This window comes from Perca fluviatilis, chromosome 14, assembly GCF_010015445.1.
Source record: "Perca fluviatilis chromosome 14, GENO_Pfluv_1.0, whole genome shotgun sequence".
Lineage (NCBI taxonomy): Eukaryota > Metazoa > Chordata > Actinopteri > Perciformes > Percidae > Perca > Perca fluviatilis.
Window position 1 is genome coordinate 30,875,514 of NC_053125.1, and position 20,085 is coordinate 30,895,598.

At 40.1% G+C, this 20,085-nt stretch overlaps 1 protein-coding gene and 2 long non-coding RNA genes across 6 annotated transcripts; 1 reads left to right on the forward strand and 2 right to left on the reverse strand.

Moving 5' to 3' along the window:
• Window positions 1–336: 336 nt before the first annotated feature.
• Window positions 337–11,540, reverse strand: LOC120572960. Of its 3 annotated transcripts, XR_005641525.1 has the most exons (7): window positions 11,499–11,540; window positions 10,580–10,771; window positions 9,963–10,064; window positions 7,265–7,360; window positions 6,730–6,819; window positions 1,811–1,918; window positions 337–1,128 (listed from the first exon to the last, which is right to left on the reverse strand). It is a non-coding gene; the product is annotated as an uncharacterized LOC120572960 (long non-coding RNA). The 3 variants fall into 3 exon arrangements; XR_005641526.1 differs by lacking the exon at window positions 337–1,128 and having other exon boundaries at window positions 1,149–1,918; window positions 10,580–10,657; window positions 11,499–11,527; XR_005641524.1 differs by lacking the exon at window positions 337–1,128 and having other exon boundaries at window positions 1,150–1,918.
• A 151-nt stretch (window positions 11,541–11,691) lies between these two features.
• On the reverse strand, window positions 11,692–12,771 carry LOC120573034. Its single transcript, XR_005641608.1, has 3 exons — window positions 12,753–12,771; window positions 11,821–12,081; window positions 11,692–11,741 (listed from the first exon to the last, which is right to left on the reverse strand). It is a non-coding gene; the product is annotated as an uncharacterized LOC120573034 (long non-coding RNA).
• Window positions 12,772–14,513: 1,742 nt separating this feature from the next.
• LOC120572907 (butyrophilin subfamily 2 member A2-like) lies at window positions 14,514–19,093 on the forward strand. 2 transcript variants are annotated; one of them, XM_039822427.1, is made up of 3 exons: window positions 14,514–14,830; window positions 16,884–17,225; window positions 17,837–19,093. In XM_039822427.1, the coding sequence occupies exons 1-3, from the start codon at window positions 14,686–14,688 to the stop codon at window positions 17,938–17,940; spliced, it is 591 nt and encodes a 196-aa protein (XP_039678361.1). In that variant the 5' UTR covers window positions 14,514–14,685; the 3' UTR covers window positions 17,941–19,093. The 2 variants fall into 2 exon arrangements, with proteins under 2 accessions (XP_039678361.1, XP_039678360.1); XM_039822426.1 differs by lacking the exon at window positions 14,514–14,830 and adding an exon at window positions 16,224–16,660.
• The last annotated feature ends 992 nt before the right edge of the window (window positions 19,094–20,085 follow it).

Below are 20,085 nucleotides of genomic sequence, written 5' to 3' on the forward strand. Positions count from 1 at the left end.
GAACAAAAATACATGAACAAAAATACATGAAGTTCAGGGATAAAACACCAACACAAACTCTGAGCTGTTCCCTGCTGAACTGAGCATGTGTAAAGAAAGAGAAGGTGCTGTGCTGCCACCTGCTGGCTGTCTGACTCAACTGATATGATGCTTTCATCCAAAGACCTTTTTTTGAAAAATATAACCAATGGATTAGTTGTTTGGTCTCTAAAAATGTCAGAAAAAGGTGTTTCCCAAAAAGCCCAAGATGACATTCTCAAATGTCTTGTTTTGTCCACAACTCAAAGATATTCAGTTTACAGTCACAGAGGAGAGAAGAAACTAATATAATCACATTTAACAAGCTGACATCACACAAGTTTTACTGTTTTCATAAAAATGACTTAAACTGATTAATTGTCAAATTAGTTGACAATTAATGTAACAGTTACAGCTAATCGATTAATCTTTTTAGCTCCATTTACATGATCCAGCTGTCCCAGGTTATCAGTGTAGCTGTAAAACAGAACCTGATGGTTTCTGTGACGTTTGAACTTTTAAAAAACATTTACAGACTGAGGCCCTCATGTACGTACATTAACGAAAGTAACGTTATCAGCGCCATGGCCAACCCGCAGAATGCACGCTCTGTGATATATTTCAGCTTACGTCATATTTACCAAACTTGCAGTTTGAATGCATCTGCATGTGTGCCCGGTAGTAATTTTGCTGTGCTGCTGTTCTTGGGTTGTGGTTGTTATTTCGGCATTTAGTGGTGGGGAAATGTATGTATAATTGCATAATTAGGTGCACTTTACGCTTCCCCTCCAATCTCTTTATGGGAAACTCCGACTGTCCCCTTCATCCTCCCATGAGTGCATATGCATGACACGGAAAAGCGCAATTTGCCATTTTCAGTCCCCGCGACAGGCAGTGTTTGTACATACTTCGCCATGTTTTTTGCGAAACAAAATACACCTGAAATGGGAGCAAAAGCGTTACTACATGAGGCCCTCAATCTTCACCGACTACAGAATCAAACCTCAGACGCTCTCTGAAGCTGTTTGTGATTGGTGTAAAAGTTTCCATCCGCTGGCTGATGTTGCAGCTGTTTATAGTCTGCGGTGTGTTTGTTCTCTGTTCTCTGCGCTGAAGAGAAATGTTGATCGGTTAGCCACTACCAGAACAAATGCTCCTTCTGTCAGAAATGTGAAACCCACAGAACCACACGAGGAAAACCACCGGTGACACCAGAGTTTATTAATCCTGCACAGAAACAAGCTCATAAATACAATATAAATATCAGTAAATAGTTATTATAGACTCTGTTCAGTAGATATTTGTTGATGTTATCCACTGTTAGGAGGAACAAATGACTTAAAAAATTAGTATATATTTGAATGAAAAACATCTAGAGAATGTAAATATGCACAAAATTTGAGTTTTTTGTCTCTTTATAGCAGGGATGCACTGGATTCAGCTTCAGATTCGCCTAAATATTGGGCTTTTTGATGGGGTTCGGTTTCTGCCGAACCTTAGAATTTTTTTCCACCGAACCCTACAAAACATCCAAAAGAATGAGTTGTGAATGAAGGAATCTACAGACAGCAGCCAAAATGCAGCAACTTCAGGCACGGCAAAGGAAAGACGGTCACTAAAAACTTGTGTTAACCAGACAACGGATTCTGTATTCGGTTTTGGATTTGGCAGAATCTTAATCAGTGGATTTGGTATTCGGCCGAACCCCAAAAATATGGATTCAGTGCATCCCTACTTTATAAATGTATGAGTCTCATTTAGCTTTATTAAGAAATCTAACAGATAAATTTACCAAGGTGTGATTGTCTCTGGGGACCAGTATTGGGCCGGCTGGACTGGTGTGATGGTGTTCAGGTCTTCCTCAGTGAGGAGTAGAGGACCTCTGGCTCTGCTGGAGACTCTGAACACAAACAGTTAAGACAATATGCGAAACTGTCAAAGACAACCTCCATCAGCCAAGCCAAGTTTTAACCCAAAACTATAATATAGACTATCGTCTCCCAGAAAATTACACTCCCATAACAAAAAAGCATTTTCAATTACATCTTGAGGGAAACGTATTTTGACCAGCACCCCTTTTGAAACCGCTGTTTTAAACATGTGGTTAACATTGTGAATTGAAACAAAACTACTAACAAGTTTAGAAAAAGATGATGGTTAGGATAAAAATCATGTTTGTTACATCAACGTTGACATTTGGTTTCACACGTCACGAACAGCGGTCTCCTGTGTGAAAGTCCAGTGTTTGTTTGACCCCTAGCTAACTATGCAGACTTTTTTAGTACGCCAAAAAGAAATATGTTTCCATTCTGAATGCAAATGTCATTGTATGGGAACCCAGGTGAGGGTTAAATTCAAGAGTAACTGGACTTGGTTAAAGTTTCTATAAGGGCGCTGACACATCAGGCCGATTATCGGCCGTGGGACAGTCTGGCGAGGTCAGTGACTCAAATCTGTTCGTTGTGTCCCGTGCCGTCGTCCGTCTGAGGGGCTGTTGGCATTCATTTTGGCCGACCTGACATGTTCGGTCGGCGGCAGGACCGTCGAGACTCACCCGGAAATGGGGAGCGGAATGAGGTGACTACAGTCTCTCAAAATCTGACGAAATTTTTTTAAACTGACATTTGTTGAGCTCAAATGAAGACAGATTCGGCAACTGCATGGCCTATTTCTTGCTTAAAATGTTTTCAGAAACATGTTTCAGTGAACAATTTTAGTACAATATGAGATCGTATTCTGAACGGCCGCCATGACAATCTGGCTTTGAATTTCCGGAGAAAACAAACCCATGTGATGCGTTCGTCCAATCAGCTGCCGGTTTTCATTTCTTGAGCAACATGACAGTTTAGCGCCGCCTGCTGTTATAGAGATGTATTACGTCTCGTCTCCTCTCGTCTTTTTGGTCTGTTCTGTGGCAGTTTTTTGGACCTCGGGGACGCGACTGATCATATCGACGGGGTTTTCTGTCAACGGTCGGCCGTCGGCTATATGTGTCTACACCTTAAGACATTTCTTCTCTCATTAGAGAGACTTCTTAGTTCTGACTAAACAGTACTGAAACCAAGTAACTTTAGCAGGGTCACTGTAAGATGATAAATACCACTTTGTTTGTTAGTGCTCCTGGCTGTTGTGATGGCAATGTTGGAGACACGTGAGGACAGAGAAGATGTGTGACTGGTGGTCCCCAATAGTGTCCTTTATCCTTTTAGATGTAAGTAAACTGTTAAGTCTTGACCTGAGGTGTTGGTCCTTCTGTATTGGGCCATGCATTTGTGTAATGGTTGTTTCATTTCCCTAATATACATATACATGTCTGTGCATTCCTTACTGCATTGGACAGCATATACTAACTTGCTTTGCTTGTGTTTGGGTGTGCAGTCTTTAGGGTGGATTGTTAAGACACATGGTTTGACAGAGGTGTAGTATGTGCAAAGGAAGCCATTTACTCCTGGTGTCATGTGAGAAGGCCAACAATGGTCTTTCAAACTTGGCCTCAGGCAGTGCTGTAGTCAAGACCACCTTTGTTGAGTCCAAGACCAGGACTAGTGGAGACCTATGAAGGTAAATATGGTGCAAAACGTGAGAGCTTGTAGAATACAATGTGAGAACTTGCAGAACAAAAAAATTGAACTTGTATGTTAAAATTTGCACTTGTAAAATAAAAATTTGCACTTGTAAAATAAAAATTTGCATTTGTAAAATAAAAATTTGCACTTGTAAAATAAAAATGTGCACTTGTAAAATAAAATTTGCACTTGTAAAATAAAAATTTGCACTTGTAAAAATTATTCACATTTGAAGTCACAAAAGAAAAAAACATGAGAGCTTGTAAAAAAATCTGAACTTGTAAATTGAAATTTGCACTTGTGAAAAAATATTCACAAATGTGTAGATTGATATTTGCATGAACACAATGACAGCTGCAAACTTGTAATGCAACATTTACTCATGTACTTTTTTTTTACTCAGGTTGATTTTCCATCACAACCACAACTCCGTGATTACAACCTCTCGAATCTGTCACTGTATGCGCTCTCGCATCACAAAGAGGATCTGCCTCGACTTTGCAACACTTGTTGCGATACATTTGGTGCAAAACTAATTTGTACCTGTGGACTTAGGCTGTGGAGCTCTGATCCAACAGAACGGGAAAGCAGGGTTTCTATCGCCAGATGAGGGACAACTCTGTCCGGCTTATTTAGCTATGTGCATGGAAGCCTGGTTGAATAGCAAGCTAGCGTTAGCTAACTAACCAACCAGCCTGATTCTAAATAAATACCTTTTAATTATCTTAACACTTTTTAACAGTCAAACTGAAACACTGGCGGTGAGCTCCAGGTCCTGCAGCCGCAGACGGACCGTCACCAGCGGGTATCGCCAGCCGAGCAACATCGCTATTATTGCCAGAAAGCTTCGCTGCCGACCTCGACCTGCAGTCGGAGCTCCAGCGGGACACAGAGAGCCCCGCCGCCGGTCATCGGCACATCCCCGGCCATGACCACAGCTTGCTTTGCTGATGTTGTGCCTCACTGCCAATCATTGCGCCCGCGGGCAGCAACAATAGCTTCTGCAGAATTACATCCACCTCGCGGGCAGCAGCAATTATTTTTGCCGAATATTGCGTCATCTCTTAACCCTCGTTGCTGCGAGATTTGCACCCAGGTAGCAAGGAAATGATAGTCTGATAAAACATTGATGTCTCTAAACGTTGTAAAATTATAATCATCATTGATGAACATGACAAAGGAATGTATATAGCCTACATTTTAATTAAACAGTAGCTACTTTGCCTTATAAAATCATTATTTCCCCTTATGGATGGAAGTCTTGGCAGGGATGCAGAACTTGGCACGTGTTACCGCCGATGACGGTCCGTCTGCGGCTGCAGGACCTGGAGCTCACCGCCAGTGTTTCAGTTTGACTGTTAAAGTGTTTAGATAACTAAAAGGTATTTATTTAGAAGCTGGTTAGTTAGCTAACGCTTAGCTTGCTATTCCACCAACACTAGCGGTGAGCTGCTACCGGGCGCGGGGCTCTCTGTGTCCCGCTGGAGCTCCGACTGCAGAGTCGAGGTCGGCAGCGGGCTTTCTGGCAATAATAGCGATGTTGCTCGCGGGCCGATACCCGCTGGTGACGGTCCGTCTGCAGGACCTGGAGCTCACCGCCAGTGTTTCAGTTTGACTGTTAAAAAGTGTTAAGATAATTAAAAGGTATTTATTTAGAATCAGGCTGGTTGGTTAGTTAGCTAACGCTAGCTTGCTATTAACCAGGCTTCCATGCGACATAGCTAAATAAGCCGGACAGAGTTGTCCCTCATCTGGCGATAGAAACCCTGCTTTCCCCGTTCTGTTGGATCAGAGCTCCACAGCCTAAGTCCACAGGTACAAATTAGTTTTGCACCAAATGTATCGCAACAAGTGTTGCAAAAGTCGAGCGCAGATTCGCCTCTTTGTGATGCGAGAGCGCATACAGTGACAGATTCGAGAGGTTGTAATCACTGAGTTGTGGTTGTGATGGAAAATCAACCTGAGTAAAAAAAAAGTACATGAGTAAATGTTGCATTACAAGTTTGCAGCTGTCATTGTGTTCATGCAAATATCAATCTACACATTTGTGAATATTTTTTCTACAAGTGCAAATTTCAATTTACAAGTTCAGATTTTTTTACAAGCTCTCATGTTTTTTTTCTTTTGTGACTTCAAATGTGAATAATTTTTACAAGTGCACATTTTTATTTTACAAGTGCACATTTTTATTTTACAAGTGCACATTTTTATTTTACAAGTGCACATTTGTATTTTACAAGTGCAAATTTTTATTTTACAAGTGCACATTTTTATTTTACAAGTGCACATTTTAATTTTACAAGTGCATATTTTTATTTTACAAGTGCAAATTTTTATTTTACAAGTGCAAATTTTTATTTTACAAGTGCAAATTTTAACATACAAGTTCAATTTTTTTGTTCTGCAAGTTCTCACATTGTATTCTACAAGCTCTCACGTTTTGCACCATATTTACCTTCATAGAGACCTAGTCAAGACCGAGTCCAATTGAGAGACAGAGAATCTCCTTCAAGACCCTTACTTACCAATGTAAATCCCTGGTCTACAAGGATTTTGAATTCAACCAATCCCTGTTTTCTGAACAAGTACGCTTCATCAACAGTTTGGTTTTTGAAGTAAAAAGTTACTTAAAAAAAAAAGGATATATTGCTGGACTCTGTCGAGACCAACTAGAATATTTGGCAAGACCAATGGCCATGTCCGAGACAATAGATAAACATCTCAAGTCTGAGACCGGGCTTGAGTTCTACAGCACTGGCCTAAGGTGCACTAAAGAATGTATTGATCACCTTGACAATGACCCCACAGAGGTTAAATAGCTGGGTTTCCCTACGGTTCAGTCAGAACTGAGAAGTCTCTCAGATGAGAAAAGAAACATCTTTGAATCACCTTAACCAAATCCAGTTATGTGTGATTTTAACCCTTCCCTGGATAACTATGACCTGGATGACTGAGAACCTTTACAGACATGTTGTATGAGAACATTAGTTTTAGGAGACAGGGCTGCACATAACCCACATCCCTTTTAGGAATAGTTCATCACTTTGGTGATATATGTATTCAGTACCGAGCTGGATGTGGTTAGCTTAGCATAAAGAATGGAAACTGGCTCAGTTCAAAGTTGAGAAATAAATAGCAGCTGTACCTATGGTCCTGTTAAATTTGATCACTATTTGTCCGTAACTGACGTCTTCCGCTTGTCTCACTGCTGAGTAGACTGCAGCTGGATCTCTTTCTGAAAAATAAAATAAATTCCGTAGAGATTACATTACTGCAGGGACTGAGAAACAGTTTTTCAACCTGCTGAACAAAGAGAGCATTTTCTGACAGGAAACTGCACGACCACAAAGCTGCTTGCTTCGATTTAAAAGAAAAGCTTGTACTTTTCACCACAAGGTAAACAACAGACAAACCCCTCACTGCCAGCTAGAGCAGAGACTGTAGAAAGAAACCTCACCAACGTCACATCACAGTTCACTGTAATCAACAGGAGGAAGTTGCTGCTGTGGTTTTACATTTCCAACATACACCGTCCTGCTGCCACAATAACTCACTAGAGCTTCAATCATGAAAATAGTCCCCAAACTAAGTCTCTATTTTCTCCTGTTGAGCAGCTGAACTCTTCTGAGTTCGCTTCTAACAGACGTTTCAGTGATTAAGACATAAAAGAGCAGCTGTACCTCTCGTCCTGTTTGATTTGATGTCTTTGATCACGATTTGTCCGTAATTGACGTCTTCTGTTTTTACTGCTGAGTAGATTGCAGCAGGATCACTCTCTGTAATATAAAAATAAAATACAGATTATTTTACTCCACTGACGACTGCTGCTGTATTGCTACTGCAACATGTGTAATATAAATAATAAATAATATTTATACTACTGCTCTGGGACTATTGTTCTGGAAAATAAAATCCATACACATGACATTAGTGCAGGTATTCCAACTGATAACCCTAACATCACGAGAGTAACTATTTTAACCCAAACCACAATTGACTAAACTTAACCAAGTACCATTGGTTTTGAACGGGACTAGCATAGCGTTAAAACATGACTCCAATGAGCCCGGACCAAGCTTCTTAGTGAACATTAAGCCCAGTTCAGACCAAAGATTAGCAACGAGAGGAGTTGAAACTTGCAACTACTTGCAACCCATCTGCAGCGTTCTAAATCCTGTCAGTTCACACCCATGAGACGACACAGTGTATCATCACCATAGCAACAACTCTAACTTCCGACTTCAAGGCCTTTGGTAGCTACATAAATCATTTGTTGAGTCTAAATATGAATAACCTTATTGACAGTGAGATGCTTGCTACAGTTACATTTCTAGTGATAAATCGGTGACAATCGGTTCTACTGTACGTGCTCCGTAATAGAAATAAAATGGATTATGGATCATTTTATTGTACCTAACTTTACAAGATTACTTCTATATTGGCTGTTAAAACAAGAGACGTCTCTTACGTTCTAAAACCAGCCTCTGGAGACTCGACCAGCTGAGTCACAGCGACACCATCAGCTGGTTTGCGTCAAGCTGAGATGGGCCAGTTCAAACCGCTGAAACATTTCTTTGTGACATTCTAAAATGGTTTTGTCTCTCTCTTTCATCTTTGGTCTGAACTGGGCTTTATGGAAACCCAGGTATTTAAACTCTGTTGGGTTATTGTTAAGATGATGAAAAATCCGATATAATTTTAATACTTTCACCCAGGAAAAACATGCTTTTTTTCCCCTCAGGAGTGTTTTAATCCAACCCCCCTTTTATTTTTTAAACTTAACTAGTCATTTGGTGACTAAATGTAACGGTCATCAACGTAGCTGTATCCCTTCTAGCCTTAAAGGTGCACTATGAGTTCCTGCATGACGTCACTTCTGTTGACGTTCCAAGTAAATTTCAAACAAAATACAGCAAGCTCGCCCCTCCTCCATGTTTCTGTAACTGTCATGACTAACTGACTAACTGTCACTAACCCCCACCCCTCCCCCAACCATCTTGTCGGTGATTGGCTGTAGTGGTTTGTTTTATTTTGGTGCACAGCCTGTGCCTCTAGTGTTTGTTTGATATTTACGACCCCTGTGTTGTCTCCCCAGACCGGGCTGTTTCACAGTGTATTCAGGGGGCAGGCAGGTATTGGATCAAGGACAGATGCCTACGATTTCAGACAAAAATGAAATTGCGCTGTAACCATGCAGGAACTCATAGTGCACCTTTAACCCTGTTAAGTGACGGTTTCTCTACCTGGGTTTAAATGGATTCATAATATCTCTTTCAAACCTTCCATCCTCTCTGTCTAAATATGCAGCGGTATAGCAGTCATGTTGGATTTTGAGGTTGGGGTACTGTGAGGTTCTTCTACTTTCCGAGCCAGATATCCAACTTCATTTGAAATTTCCAACTCGGAAATTGGAAATTCCGACTTTCTGTGTTGGGCCATGTAAACACAGAAGGGCCAATGCCTCAGACCAAGAGGTGTCAAGGAAGCCAATTACACCTGGATAGGGAAGCCATCGTTAAACAGGGAAGGAGGTCTGCGACACCACTTATCCCTACCTTACAATGCTGTCCTTTAAAGGAACACGCCGACTTATTGGGAATTTAAGTTGTTCACCGTAACCCCCAGAGTTAGATAAGTCCATACATACCCTTCTCATCTCCGTGAGTGCTGTAACACTGCCTGACGCACCCACCGGTAGCTTAACCTAGCACAGAACAAGCAGGTGAATGGTTCCAGTAATCATACAGCTCCGAATTGTGACGTTAGACAGCGTTACTGCACGCACGGCGATGAGAAGGGTATGTATCGACTTGTCTAACTCTGAGGGTTACGGTGAATAAGCTAAATTCCCAATAAGTCGGCATGTTCCTTTAAACTCTTCAAAGGAGCCAAACAAATGCTCACATTTTTACTTCGTCATAATGATCACATTTCTAGATATATGTGATCAGAATGTACAGATATGTAATTCTGCATATTTATAATGTACTCATTTCTTCTTTGTTTTATTAACAGTCCTGCAATGAAAGGTGTGCAGAACCACACTCAGCTGAAGTGTTTGTATCAGAAACAGGAAACTGGACGACCACAGAGCAGTTAGCTTCTATTAACCACATGGTACAAATCACCCATCCACTAAAATAGACCCCACTGACTGAAAGTTGTGGATTAAAACATTAATTTACTTTCTAAAATATCCTTATTTTATATAAAAAAAGCTCCCTTTCCTAAATGTCCTATTAAGAACTTAAACACATATCAGTCCTCATGACAATATAAAAAAACAGAACACACACACACACACACACACACACACACACACACACACACACACACACACACACACACACACACACACAGACACACACACACTTTTACCTCTGCTCCGTCTGATTGGCTGTTGCAGGTGGTGTGATATTTGAACATCACTGTATGTAATGTCGTCTGTGACATCCTCATCCCTAACTTTTACTTGCGCTTCTGAAATGAACAAAAAAATCAATACATTTAAAGCTGTGGTAAGCAGTTTATATTTTCCATTACAATCTTTCACTATATTTTTTCTTGTGTTCTGAGAGAAAAAATAGACTTCTTTATTGCCTCTTGGCTCTGTTTTGAAACTTTTGTAAATGTATCCTGTGACTAAATGAGAGTCTGACATCAAAAGACATAAAACACGTGTCAGTATCGCCGATGGGTTTCAGAGATGGAGAGAAAATGTCACTAATAGTTTAGCCTTCTGCTAACCATAGCCAAAAGATCACAGCTAGGTCTAGTTCATGTTTATGTAGCTAGTTACCTTGCGCGGCAGTTGGATTATTGCAATATCATGCCAGCATTGTAGGATCACACCTATGAAAACCTTATCTTGTTTATTCAAGAAATGCGCTTGCGTCCAAACCGCCAGTGGTCCAATCCAACCATCTGTGATATGATCAAAAGCTTTTTAGATTTGAACTGCAGCATTAGGCTATTCGTTTTTTTGTCTGTCTTACCTTTAGGTTTCCTACGGATGCATCGTCTCACCAGTAGAACCAGCACAACCAGTAGAACCAGCACAATCAGAACACCGACTGAAATGGCCCACAACACGGAGGGAGGAAGAGGAGAGGAACCAGAAGAAAAAGAGCGTAAGGAAGGTAGAGAGGTAGAGGCAGATGTAGGAGGTTTTGTAGTCGTGGATTTATCTAAAACCAACAAAAATATATAATTAAAAACACAGAAAAAATAGATGTTCAGTCATTTCCATGTTTCAGTTTTGCAGTTTATTACACTTGAAACCAAACCATTGTTGCAGTACTCAAGATCGGTCTTGGTCTCTTACTTACTAAAAATGTTATTTGCAAAAGACCAGCTAAATGTAAACACATAGCAGTGTGTCGTTTCACCGATATAACGCTGACTAAGACGATAACATCTTTGTCGGCATATAGAAAGGAAGCTTTAAGCGAAAGGAACACTAAGTGCAAGTGATGCTAGTTAAGCTATCTAGCTAGCTAACTAACAACTGCCTCTGTACCAAAACTCTTTAGAAATCTTTTCACCCCTCACCCAAAGTGATATAGCGAATATTAGCTATGGATGTTTCAGATCAATTTGAGGAGTCCCTTTGATTAGCATTTTTAACATTTTATCGTGTCATGCAGTGTGCAATTCGCTCTGGTCTTGTCTCAGTCTCGATACACTCTGAGTGGTCTGGGTGATGACTTTGTCTCGGTTAAGTTGGTCTTCACTACAACACTGATTAAAACTTCTATTTATTATTATTTCTTTCTTATTCCTTAATAATATGTATAGTTAAACACAGAAATATCCACAGAAGTGATTTGCTAACATCTGTACAGCCTGGTTTAGAGGTGAAAACATCAAATATGAGATGTGTGTTATTTGAAGAATGACCTTTAACCTCCTCACCTGTGACAGAGACCCAGCTGGGTGGAGACTCTCCAACACTGCTGATGGTGCACTTGTAGAGGCCTTCATCAGACCTGGAAACATGGTGGATGGTCATGTGACCTGCAGACTCAGTCCTGATGAAGGAGCCATCTTTATAGAAACCAGCTGGGAGGTTGGAGGAGTTCTTTGTTTTACAGGTCAGAGTGAAGTCTTCTCCCTCCATCACAGGGAGGACAGGACTCTGCAGGATCACTGGTCCACCTCAACACAGAGACAAACTACAGCATGTCATCCATTCACACACAGCTTCATCAATACTGACTCCACAGTCTGATCTTACCAGTGACAGTGATGTTGATGCTGTTACTGGTCGCTCCCTCTCTGGACTCACACCAGTAAACTCCACTGTCCAAAGGGACCACGGAGCTGATGTTACAGGAAGAACCAGCAGGTTTTCCCCAGCCATCTTCATGCTGAGTCCCGGTTTTATCACTTGTGTTCCTCCTCAGAGTCCATCCAGCAGAGCTGTCGTCCTCACAGCTCAGATAGACAGACGACCAGCTAAAGAACTGAGAGTTGCTGGGACTCACAGTCAGAGAGGCTGTAAGGATTCAATGGAGGTGAGCAAAACTAAATTACACCGTTTAGTGACAAAAAATAACCCAAAAACATCCCAGCATAAAGTTTAGCATCACCCTGGAGACGTCCTTTTGCAGACGTGGTATGGTAATGCAACTGAAAAGATTGGCTCCTTAAACATACTGTGCTCTGTTTTATGTCAGCTATGGCATTATGAGCCTCTTTACAGTTAAACTTTGCCTTAGTTGTGACCTTAGCAAGTTACTGCCTTAATCAATCACACAGTGTTGCCTACACAAACTCTAGTGTTCTGTTTTTATATTTTCTATTGTTTTCAACACTTCTTTAATGTTTCATGTAAAACACTTTGAATTGCCCTGTTGCTGAAATGAGCTATACAAATAAAGCCGTCTTGCCTTGCCTTGCCTATCTTGGCACTAAGAAAGCTACGAACACGAAAGACCTGAATAAGACATTGGCCAGGAAGCTAATGTGCGTTGTTGTTTAAATTCGGTCTTGTCTCAGGCTGCTGTCTGACCAGCCAATCATTAAGTATTTTTTATATGTCTTCATGAAGGAAATCTTTAATTAAGGAAACATTCTAAGTATATCTGTGATGTGTTTGTCTATGAGAAAATATTTATAATTCCTGATCTTCACAGTTTTAGAGATCTATAAAATAATTTTACTAACCTGGATTAGTTCTGCAGCAAAAAAAAAAAAAAAAAAAAAAAAAAAAAGTGGGGTTTTTTTATTTTTAAAAAAAAGAGTCCCCCCCCCTCCCTCTTTCTAAAAAAAAAAAATAACATAAAAAAAAAAAAAAAAACCCCCCCCTTCTTTTCTCCCCCCCCCCCAAAAAACAATATCAACACAAGGAATTAATATTGGCGTGAGTGACAGTATTTAATGTAATTGACTTGTGTAAGAGTCACAGGATCATATTTAACTGTTATTTTAGCAGTCTTCCCAAACTTGTGACGCTTTCTAGCAGTGCAGCAGAACCACGCGCCCCTCCCCCCACCACCACCCAAGGATGTGTGTCCTGTAGTTTGGGAACCACTGCAGCTGGAGGGCACTAGGACGCCTCCACTCCTGCTCTACATCAAACACACACCTGCACAGGGAGGAGTTTCATCCTAAATCCTTGATCTTTGTGACGAGCCTGAAGCCAATAAGTAAATCCTCCATTCTGTTGTTCTGCTCCACTATTTAAAGTATGCCTACAGTACTGACTGTGATCAAAGAGGCACTGTGTGACAAAAAGAAATTGATGAAAAAGTTATTTAATACTAGATGTTAGCTTATTTGTTCGAGCATATCATGCAGGGAACATTTCTGTATTTAACCTGCACAAATGTGACATCCTTATGCACAATCTTCCTATGAATGAAAATAATGACACCTGGGATTAGCCAGGTGATCCAAGTTGCATTTATAATCTCCAGCCATGGCCTAGCAAGACATCACAGAACCACACCCACATAGGGTTGGGTACCGAAACCAGGTCCCACTATGGTACCAGTTCCTACGCAAACGGTAGTATTCGGACCGGATTAGAATGCAAATTTCGGTTCCTCACGTCTGTTCCGACTGACATATTTTCCCTCTGTTGCTCCGGACAGCGGCAGCCTCTTTTTTCTTTCTCCCTTTTCTGCCGAGTGGCGCACGTGCCCGCACACTGTGTGAAGCGCGTGGCCGCGCTTTTCTCGGACATTCTCTACAAACCCTGCTGATTGACGGCTTTTTGTACACACTCCAAAACGGATTTAAAAATATCACAATTCTTCTGTAGTCTACCGTTAGCTAGCTACCGTAAATGGAGGCCACTTTTAAAATGGCATATTTTCCCTCTGGGCTCACCAAAACGGACGTAAAAGCATATTAACCATTCACTGACTGCACGTGATCGCTAGTAAACATTACACTTGCTCTGCTAGTCTATCGTTCAGAACAAGACCCTGTAGCCTGGTGGTGGGGGAGGCAGGATAGCCTCCCCAAATTGTCTGCCCTTTCAAACTCCTACCTGTGTGTGTACAGACCTCTTGGACACTATCTGAGAGAGTTTTCTCCTGTGCAGGACATGCCATAAGTCAGGAGAGGTGTAGTAGCTTGCCAGAGAAGGGAAATATAATAATGTTTCTGTAAAAGAACTGCTAAAATTTGAAGCTTGTTGGCATATCAACTCAACATCTATTTTGTTGTTGTTTGTTAATACTGTAACTGTTATTTGTTAAATTATTGTGTTAGGTGACTTAGGTTTACTTATTATATATTTAAGTACTTTAAAACATTAATATATTCTTAAATTTAAATCATTTTCAATTTAAAAAAAAACTCCATAAAAAAGCCTTTCTTTTATGACATTTTTCAGTTTTTCAAGAATCGGTTCAGGAATCGTTTAGGAATTAGAATCGTTGTAAAAGTACCGGTTCGGCATCAGAATCGTAAAAATCCAAACGGTACCCAACCCTATACCCACACAGCCCTGCTTACTGCAGAGGACTGTCATGCAAAATGGGTTAACGTTGCGTTAACTCTAAAGACCACTGGGTGGGGCTTGCAGACCAATTTTCCAACAAGACGTCATTGCCTCCTCCTCCATTTCCCTGCAGATCTCTTTTGTAAGATGCTGAGCTGTCCGGGCCAGTTCATTTTCAATGGTAGTATTTCCATTATCACTGCTTTTACTCTCAGCAGCATCTCTGCTGTCGTGGCTGGACTCAGATCTGTTTTATTCACATCATTATGGATATTTTCTCTGGCTGGAGAAGGTGAGCTGTTTGTGTCACTGGGATTACTACTTCTAAATGATGGCATTACAGAAATAAAAACATCAGACATTTTGCTGTTTGAATAATTTAATACATGTTTCTTGTGTAGTTCTTTCTTGTTATTATATAGATTATATGTTGTAATATAGATTCATTTTCATAATCAATTGTATTTTTTTATGAAACTATATGTCGTCAATCCCTCTGGATGACCACACCTTTATCTACCCTTATCATGTAATTCAAAATGAATAAACTTTTAACAGCTGAACAGTAATGCAGTGAGCTGGCTGTGAATAATGTTCTCTATATACGTATATAATGTCTTAAAGAGATTAAAATGAATTCATTTCAAGCAAATGTGCAGAGATGGTAAGATATAGGGGTGCACGATTAAGAAAATGTCACGATTTGATTCAAAATCGATTTTCGATTTAAAAACAATTCACAGTATGTAAATGTAGTAACTTTTCCCATGTGTGTGTATATATATATATATATATATATATATATATATATATATATATATATATATATATATATCGTATAGATCCCTTAGTATATTCATGTGAATTTTTTATTTAGTATCTTTTATTGACAATATTATTCATGTGGATTTGTTTGTTGTTTGTTATTTTTTCACCCTGTTTATGATGTGTGTGTATGTTGTGTGTGATGTCTTTAAGCTACTGGGACCTTCAATAGCAATTGTGGATCAATAATGTATATATCTTTCTATCACAAATTATTATTAACTTATTTTATAGAAAAAGCTCTTTTTCCTAAATGTCCCATTAATATTTTAAAGCGCCCATATTATGGTCATTTTCAGGTAGGTTTATATTTTCCATAACAATCTTTCATTATATTGTACTTTTAAGTGTTCTGAGAGAAAACATTGAATGATGTCTCCCCTCTTGGCCCTGTTTTGAAGCTTGTGTAAATGTATCCTGTGACTAAATGAGAGTCTGACATGAAAAGACATAAAACACGTGTCAATATCACTGAAGGGTTTCAGAGATGAGAGAAGATGTCACTAATAGTTTAGCCTTCTGCTAACCATAGCCAAAAGCTCACGGCTAGGTCTAGTTCATGGTTGTGGTTTGCTGGATTATCACAATATCATGCCAGAATTGTGGGATCACACATATGAAAAATCTTGTTTATTCAAGAAATACATTTGCGTCCATACTTTTTTTCTGTAAAAGAACTGCTAAAGTTTGAAGCTTGTTGGCATATCAACTCAACATTTATTTTGTTGTTGCTTGTTAATACTGTAACTGTTATTTGTTAAATTATTGTGTTAGGTGACTTAGGTGTACTTATTATATATTTAAGTACTTTAAAACGTTAATATATTCTTAAATTTAAATCATTTTCAATTTTAAAAAAACTCCATAAAAAAGCCTTTCTTTTATGTCATTTTTCAGTTTTTCAAGAATCGGTTCAGGAATCGTTTAGGAATTGGAATCGTTATAAAAGTACCGGTTCGGCATCAGAATCGTAAAAATCCAAACGGTACCCAACCCTACACCCACACAGCCCTGCTTACTGCAGAGGACTGTCATGCAAAATGGGTTAACGTTGCGTTAACTCTAAAGACCACTGGGTGGGGCTTGCAGATCAATTTTCAAACAAGACGTCATTGCCTCCTCCTCCATTTCCCTGCAGATCTCTTTTGTAAGATGCTGAGCTGTCCGGGCCAGTTCATTTTCAATGGTAGTATTTCCATTATCACTGCTTTTACTCTCAGCAGCATCTCTGCTCTCATGGCTGGACTCAGATCTGTTTTATTCACATCATTATGGATATTTTCTCTGGCTGGAGAAGGTGAGCTGTTTGTGTTACTGGGATTACTACTTCTAAATGATGGCATGGAAGTAATAAAAACATCAGACATTTTGCTGTTTGAATAATTTAATACATGTTTCTTTTGTAGTTCTTTCTTGTTATTATATAGATTATATGTCTGAAAATGAACTGCTCACAATAAAGATGCATTACTGACTTTTGCTTCCCGCATTTCTTTGGATTCCTCAATATTTCTGTTCAGACACAAAGATTATCACCGCAAAGTCTGGACAGGACGTGCCTCTTCACTGTCAGGGTCCCAGAGATGCTGACATCCCAGGGATATTGTGGAGCCGACCTGACCTGGGGTCAGAGAAATATGTCTTCTTCTTTAGAGGTAACCGTCCATATGAGAACTACCAGCTCCCCTCATATCATGGTCGAGTAAACCTGACTAATCCGGAGATGAAGGACGGAGACGTTTCTGTTGTTCTAAAGAACGTCAGCGTCAACGACACCGGAACATACCAGTGTCGAGTTATAATCAGGGGGGGAGAAGAACCTAAACTCTACAGCACCATCCAGCTAAATGTGTCAGTCTCAGGTGAGTTTGTAGAGTTGAGTCTCAGGGCCCTAGGTGCATTTAGGGCGTGTCCAAATCCACTTTTGCTCTTTTGACGGTGGAAAAAAGGGTCTGTGCACCAGGCGCATGGTTCTAAAGGGTTGTACTTAGTGTCTTCATTAATCAGAGGTGTGTTTTGGGCGTAACATGCAATCAACCAATCAGAGATCATCTCCCATTCCCTTTAAAAGCCAGGCGCGTTTGGACCTTGCAGCATTGCTGTTATGATGGAGGATTTGCACCGTAATATTTTTATTTGTAATCTTCTGCATGTGTGTTTGCTGCTGTACGTCCCTGTGTGTGTAACAAGCATAGTGTGCGCACTGTGCACGAATGCACCTGAACACACCTCCCTGTAAGACCAGCATGCTCATGGGCGCAAAGATAGGCGCAGGTGCATTTGCTATTTAAGCGACGTGGGCGCTGGACGGTCTTACACTAGCAAACTGTTTTCCGAAGATTACTTTGTAGAGAACAGCTGCTGTGAGTCAGCAGATAATGTCTGACGTGAGACTGAATAGGAAACTGAATTCTGTTGGGTTCTTCAGTCTTCTCCTGACAGCTGATTCCTCACAACTCTTTCTGCTCTGCAGGTCACACAGTTGGACACACTGGGAGAGGACAAGACACTGGTGGAAATCTTTGGGTAGTTGGTTGTTGCTGGGCTTGCTGGTTTTGTTGGTTGTATGATATTTAAATTGTCATCTCGATACAGAGAACATAAAAGCAGGCATATGGGTGTTTAGGTTAGGGGGTTTCAAGTGAGATCTAAAGTCTAGTTTAAGTTCTTGTTGTGTATCAGCTAGAAACAGAATAACCCCTAAATTTCACCAGTTGCGTTTACAGTCTATGGTAGAGCCCTGCACGGGACTGTTTTCTTCATCCCGCTCCCGCCGAATTTCTGACCATTACCGCCTGCACCCGGAAGCATCGTGAGGGTAAACAGTAGTGCTCTGGTGTCACGTTACAGTGAAGATGGATAGAATAGACATTGAACGTTCCGAAATTGAAGCTGCAGAACTAGTAGAACATAATGACACAGCAGAACGTGTGCCAAAAAGTAGGTTTTTTGGTTTTACAAAGTCGTGCTGACTGTACTCGTCGAGCTAACGTTACTCGGCCGTGCTAACATTAAGACATGTCACTTCAAGCATGCAACATAATAACAATCCACCTCCGGTCCCGCTACAGACCGTTGAGAAAGACGGGTTCAGAGCAATGATTAAAACGCCGGATTTAAGATTCTTACCTCGCCGAAATACTTCCGCCAAACTACTAACGTTATTCAAACACCTAAGCAGCTGACAGCGGAGCTCCGCCCACTTTTCTACAACAACCTAATGTTAACTGTGGTCAAGGTAGTGTTTAAACAGCAATCTTATTAAACTATTTTGTTTTGAAAAGGAAGCATGTTGGTATGTGTATTTATTTAAGTTCATTTTACTACTTTGTATTTTGCACAATAAAAAAGATAGTTTAGATTCTGTAACTGTTTCATGCATTCTCCTTCATATAACATTATTGTATAATAATATGAATAGTTTAGATTCTGTAACTGTTTCATGCATTCTCCTTCATATAACATTATTGTATAATAATATGAATAGTTTAGATTCTGTAACTGTTTCATGCATTCTCCTTCATATAATGTTAAAGAATGTTGTGGAGCCAAGCAAACCCTTTAGTAATCAAAGCTTTTAATAAAGATGATGACATTGAAATGTTTCTTTTTATATTCTGACCGTACTGAATACTCTTCTCCCGTACCGCATGAGAAAAACTGCTTGCAAACTGCTTGCTGCCCCCTCACAGCGAGGGAGAACTAATCACTCAACGAAATCCAGACTGTTCACTGTCCTGGCTCCCAAATGGTGGAACGAGCTCCCCATCGACATCAGGATGGCCGACAGCCTACACATCTTCCTCCGAAGGCTAAAAACACATCTCTTCCGACTACACCTCGGATAAAAAACAAACAAAAAACTCTTAAACCTGCACTTTCATGTCTCTTTGTAGCTTTGCTTATTTAAAGCTAATGTACTTGCACTTACTACTTGTTGTCTGGAGTTTGTACCTTCAAAGTTGAAAGCACTTAATTGTAAGTCGCTTTGGATAAAAGCATCAGCTAAATGACATGTAATGTAATGTAAAGAAAACACGTCATTTTATAGGCTAATAGGGAGAAGATGCAGGCAAAGAAGTTACGTGCTTGCTGCTGTGAGAAGGGGAGGAAGGAGCACAGGATGAGGGAGGGGGCGGATGGTGAATCATTCAATTATTTATTATTGTTATTATTCTAGTTCTCATGTCTGTGCAGTGTTGTTTATTTATTTTGCTTGACTGTTCCTCCTTTTCATTTTCCCTCAGTTGTTTTCTTATATCAGCTGTTTATTGCTGTTGTTCAGCTGGCTGTCTCTTTGTTGTTGTTTGTTTGTCTTTCTCCGCCCAGAGTCCCCCTCCCCGTTCTCTTGCAGGTTTCGTTGCTTTGTGAAATTGTTTTTTCCTCTGTTGTTTTCTGTTGTCCCCACCCCCCATCCACGTTCTCTTCCAGGTTAATTTCTTATATCTGTTGAAGTTTCAAACAACAAAATGAGACTTATGGTAAATACCTGTCTGATTCTGTCAGACTGATCTGAATTCAACACTAAATATGATCCACAAAAAGCCTGTTATAGTCATGACTGCCTCCTTTGTGGCTGTGGTTGTTGGTTTAATGACAAAGTCTCCTAGTCTCGACTAGATAAGTCATTTTCCCAGCAGTAGCCTCAGAGTTATGATTCTAAAGAATGACAACATCCTTCTGAATTATTAATGTCTTGATCATAGACTGTATAATATTAAT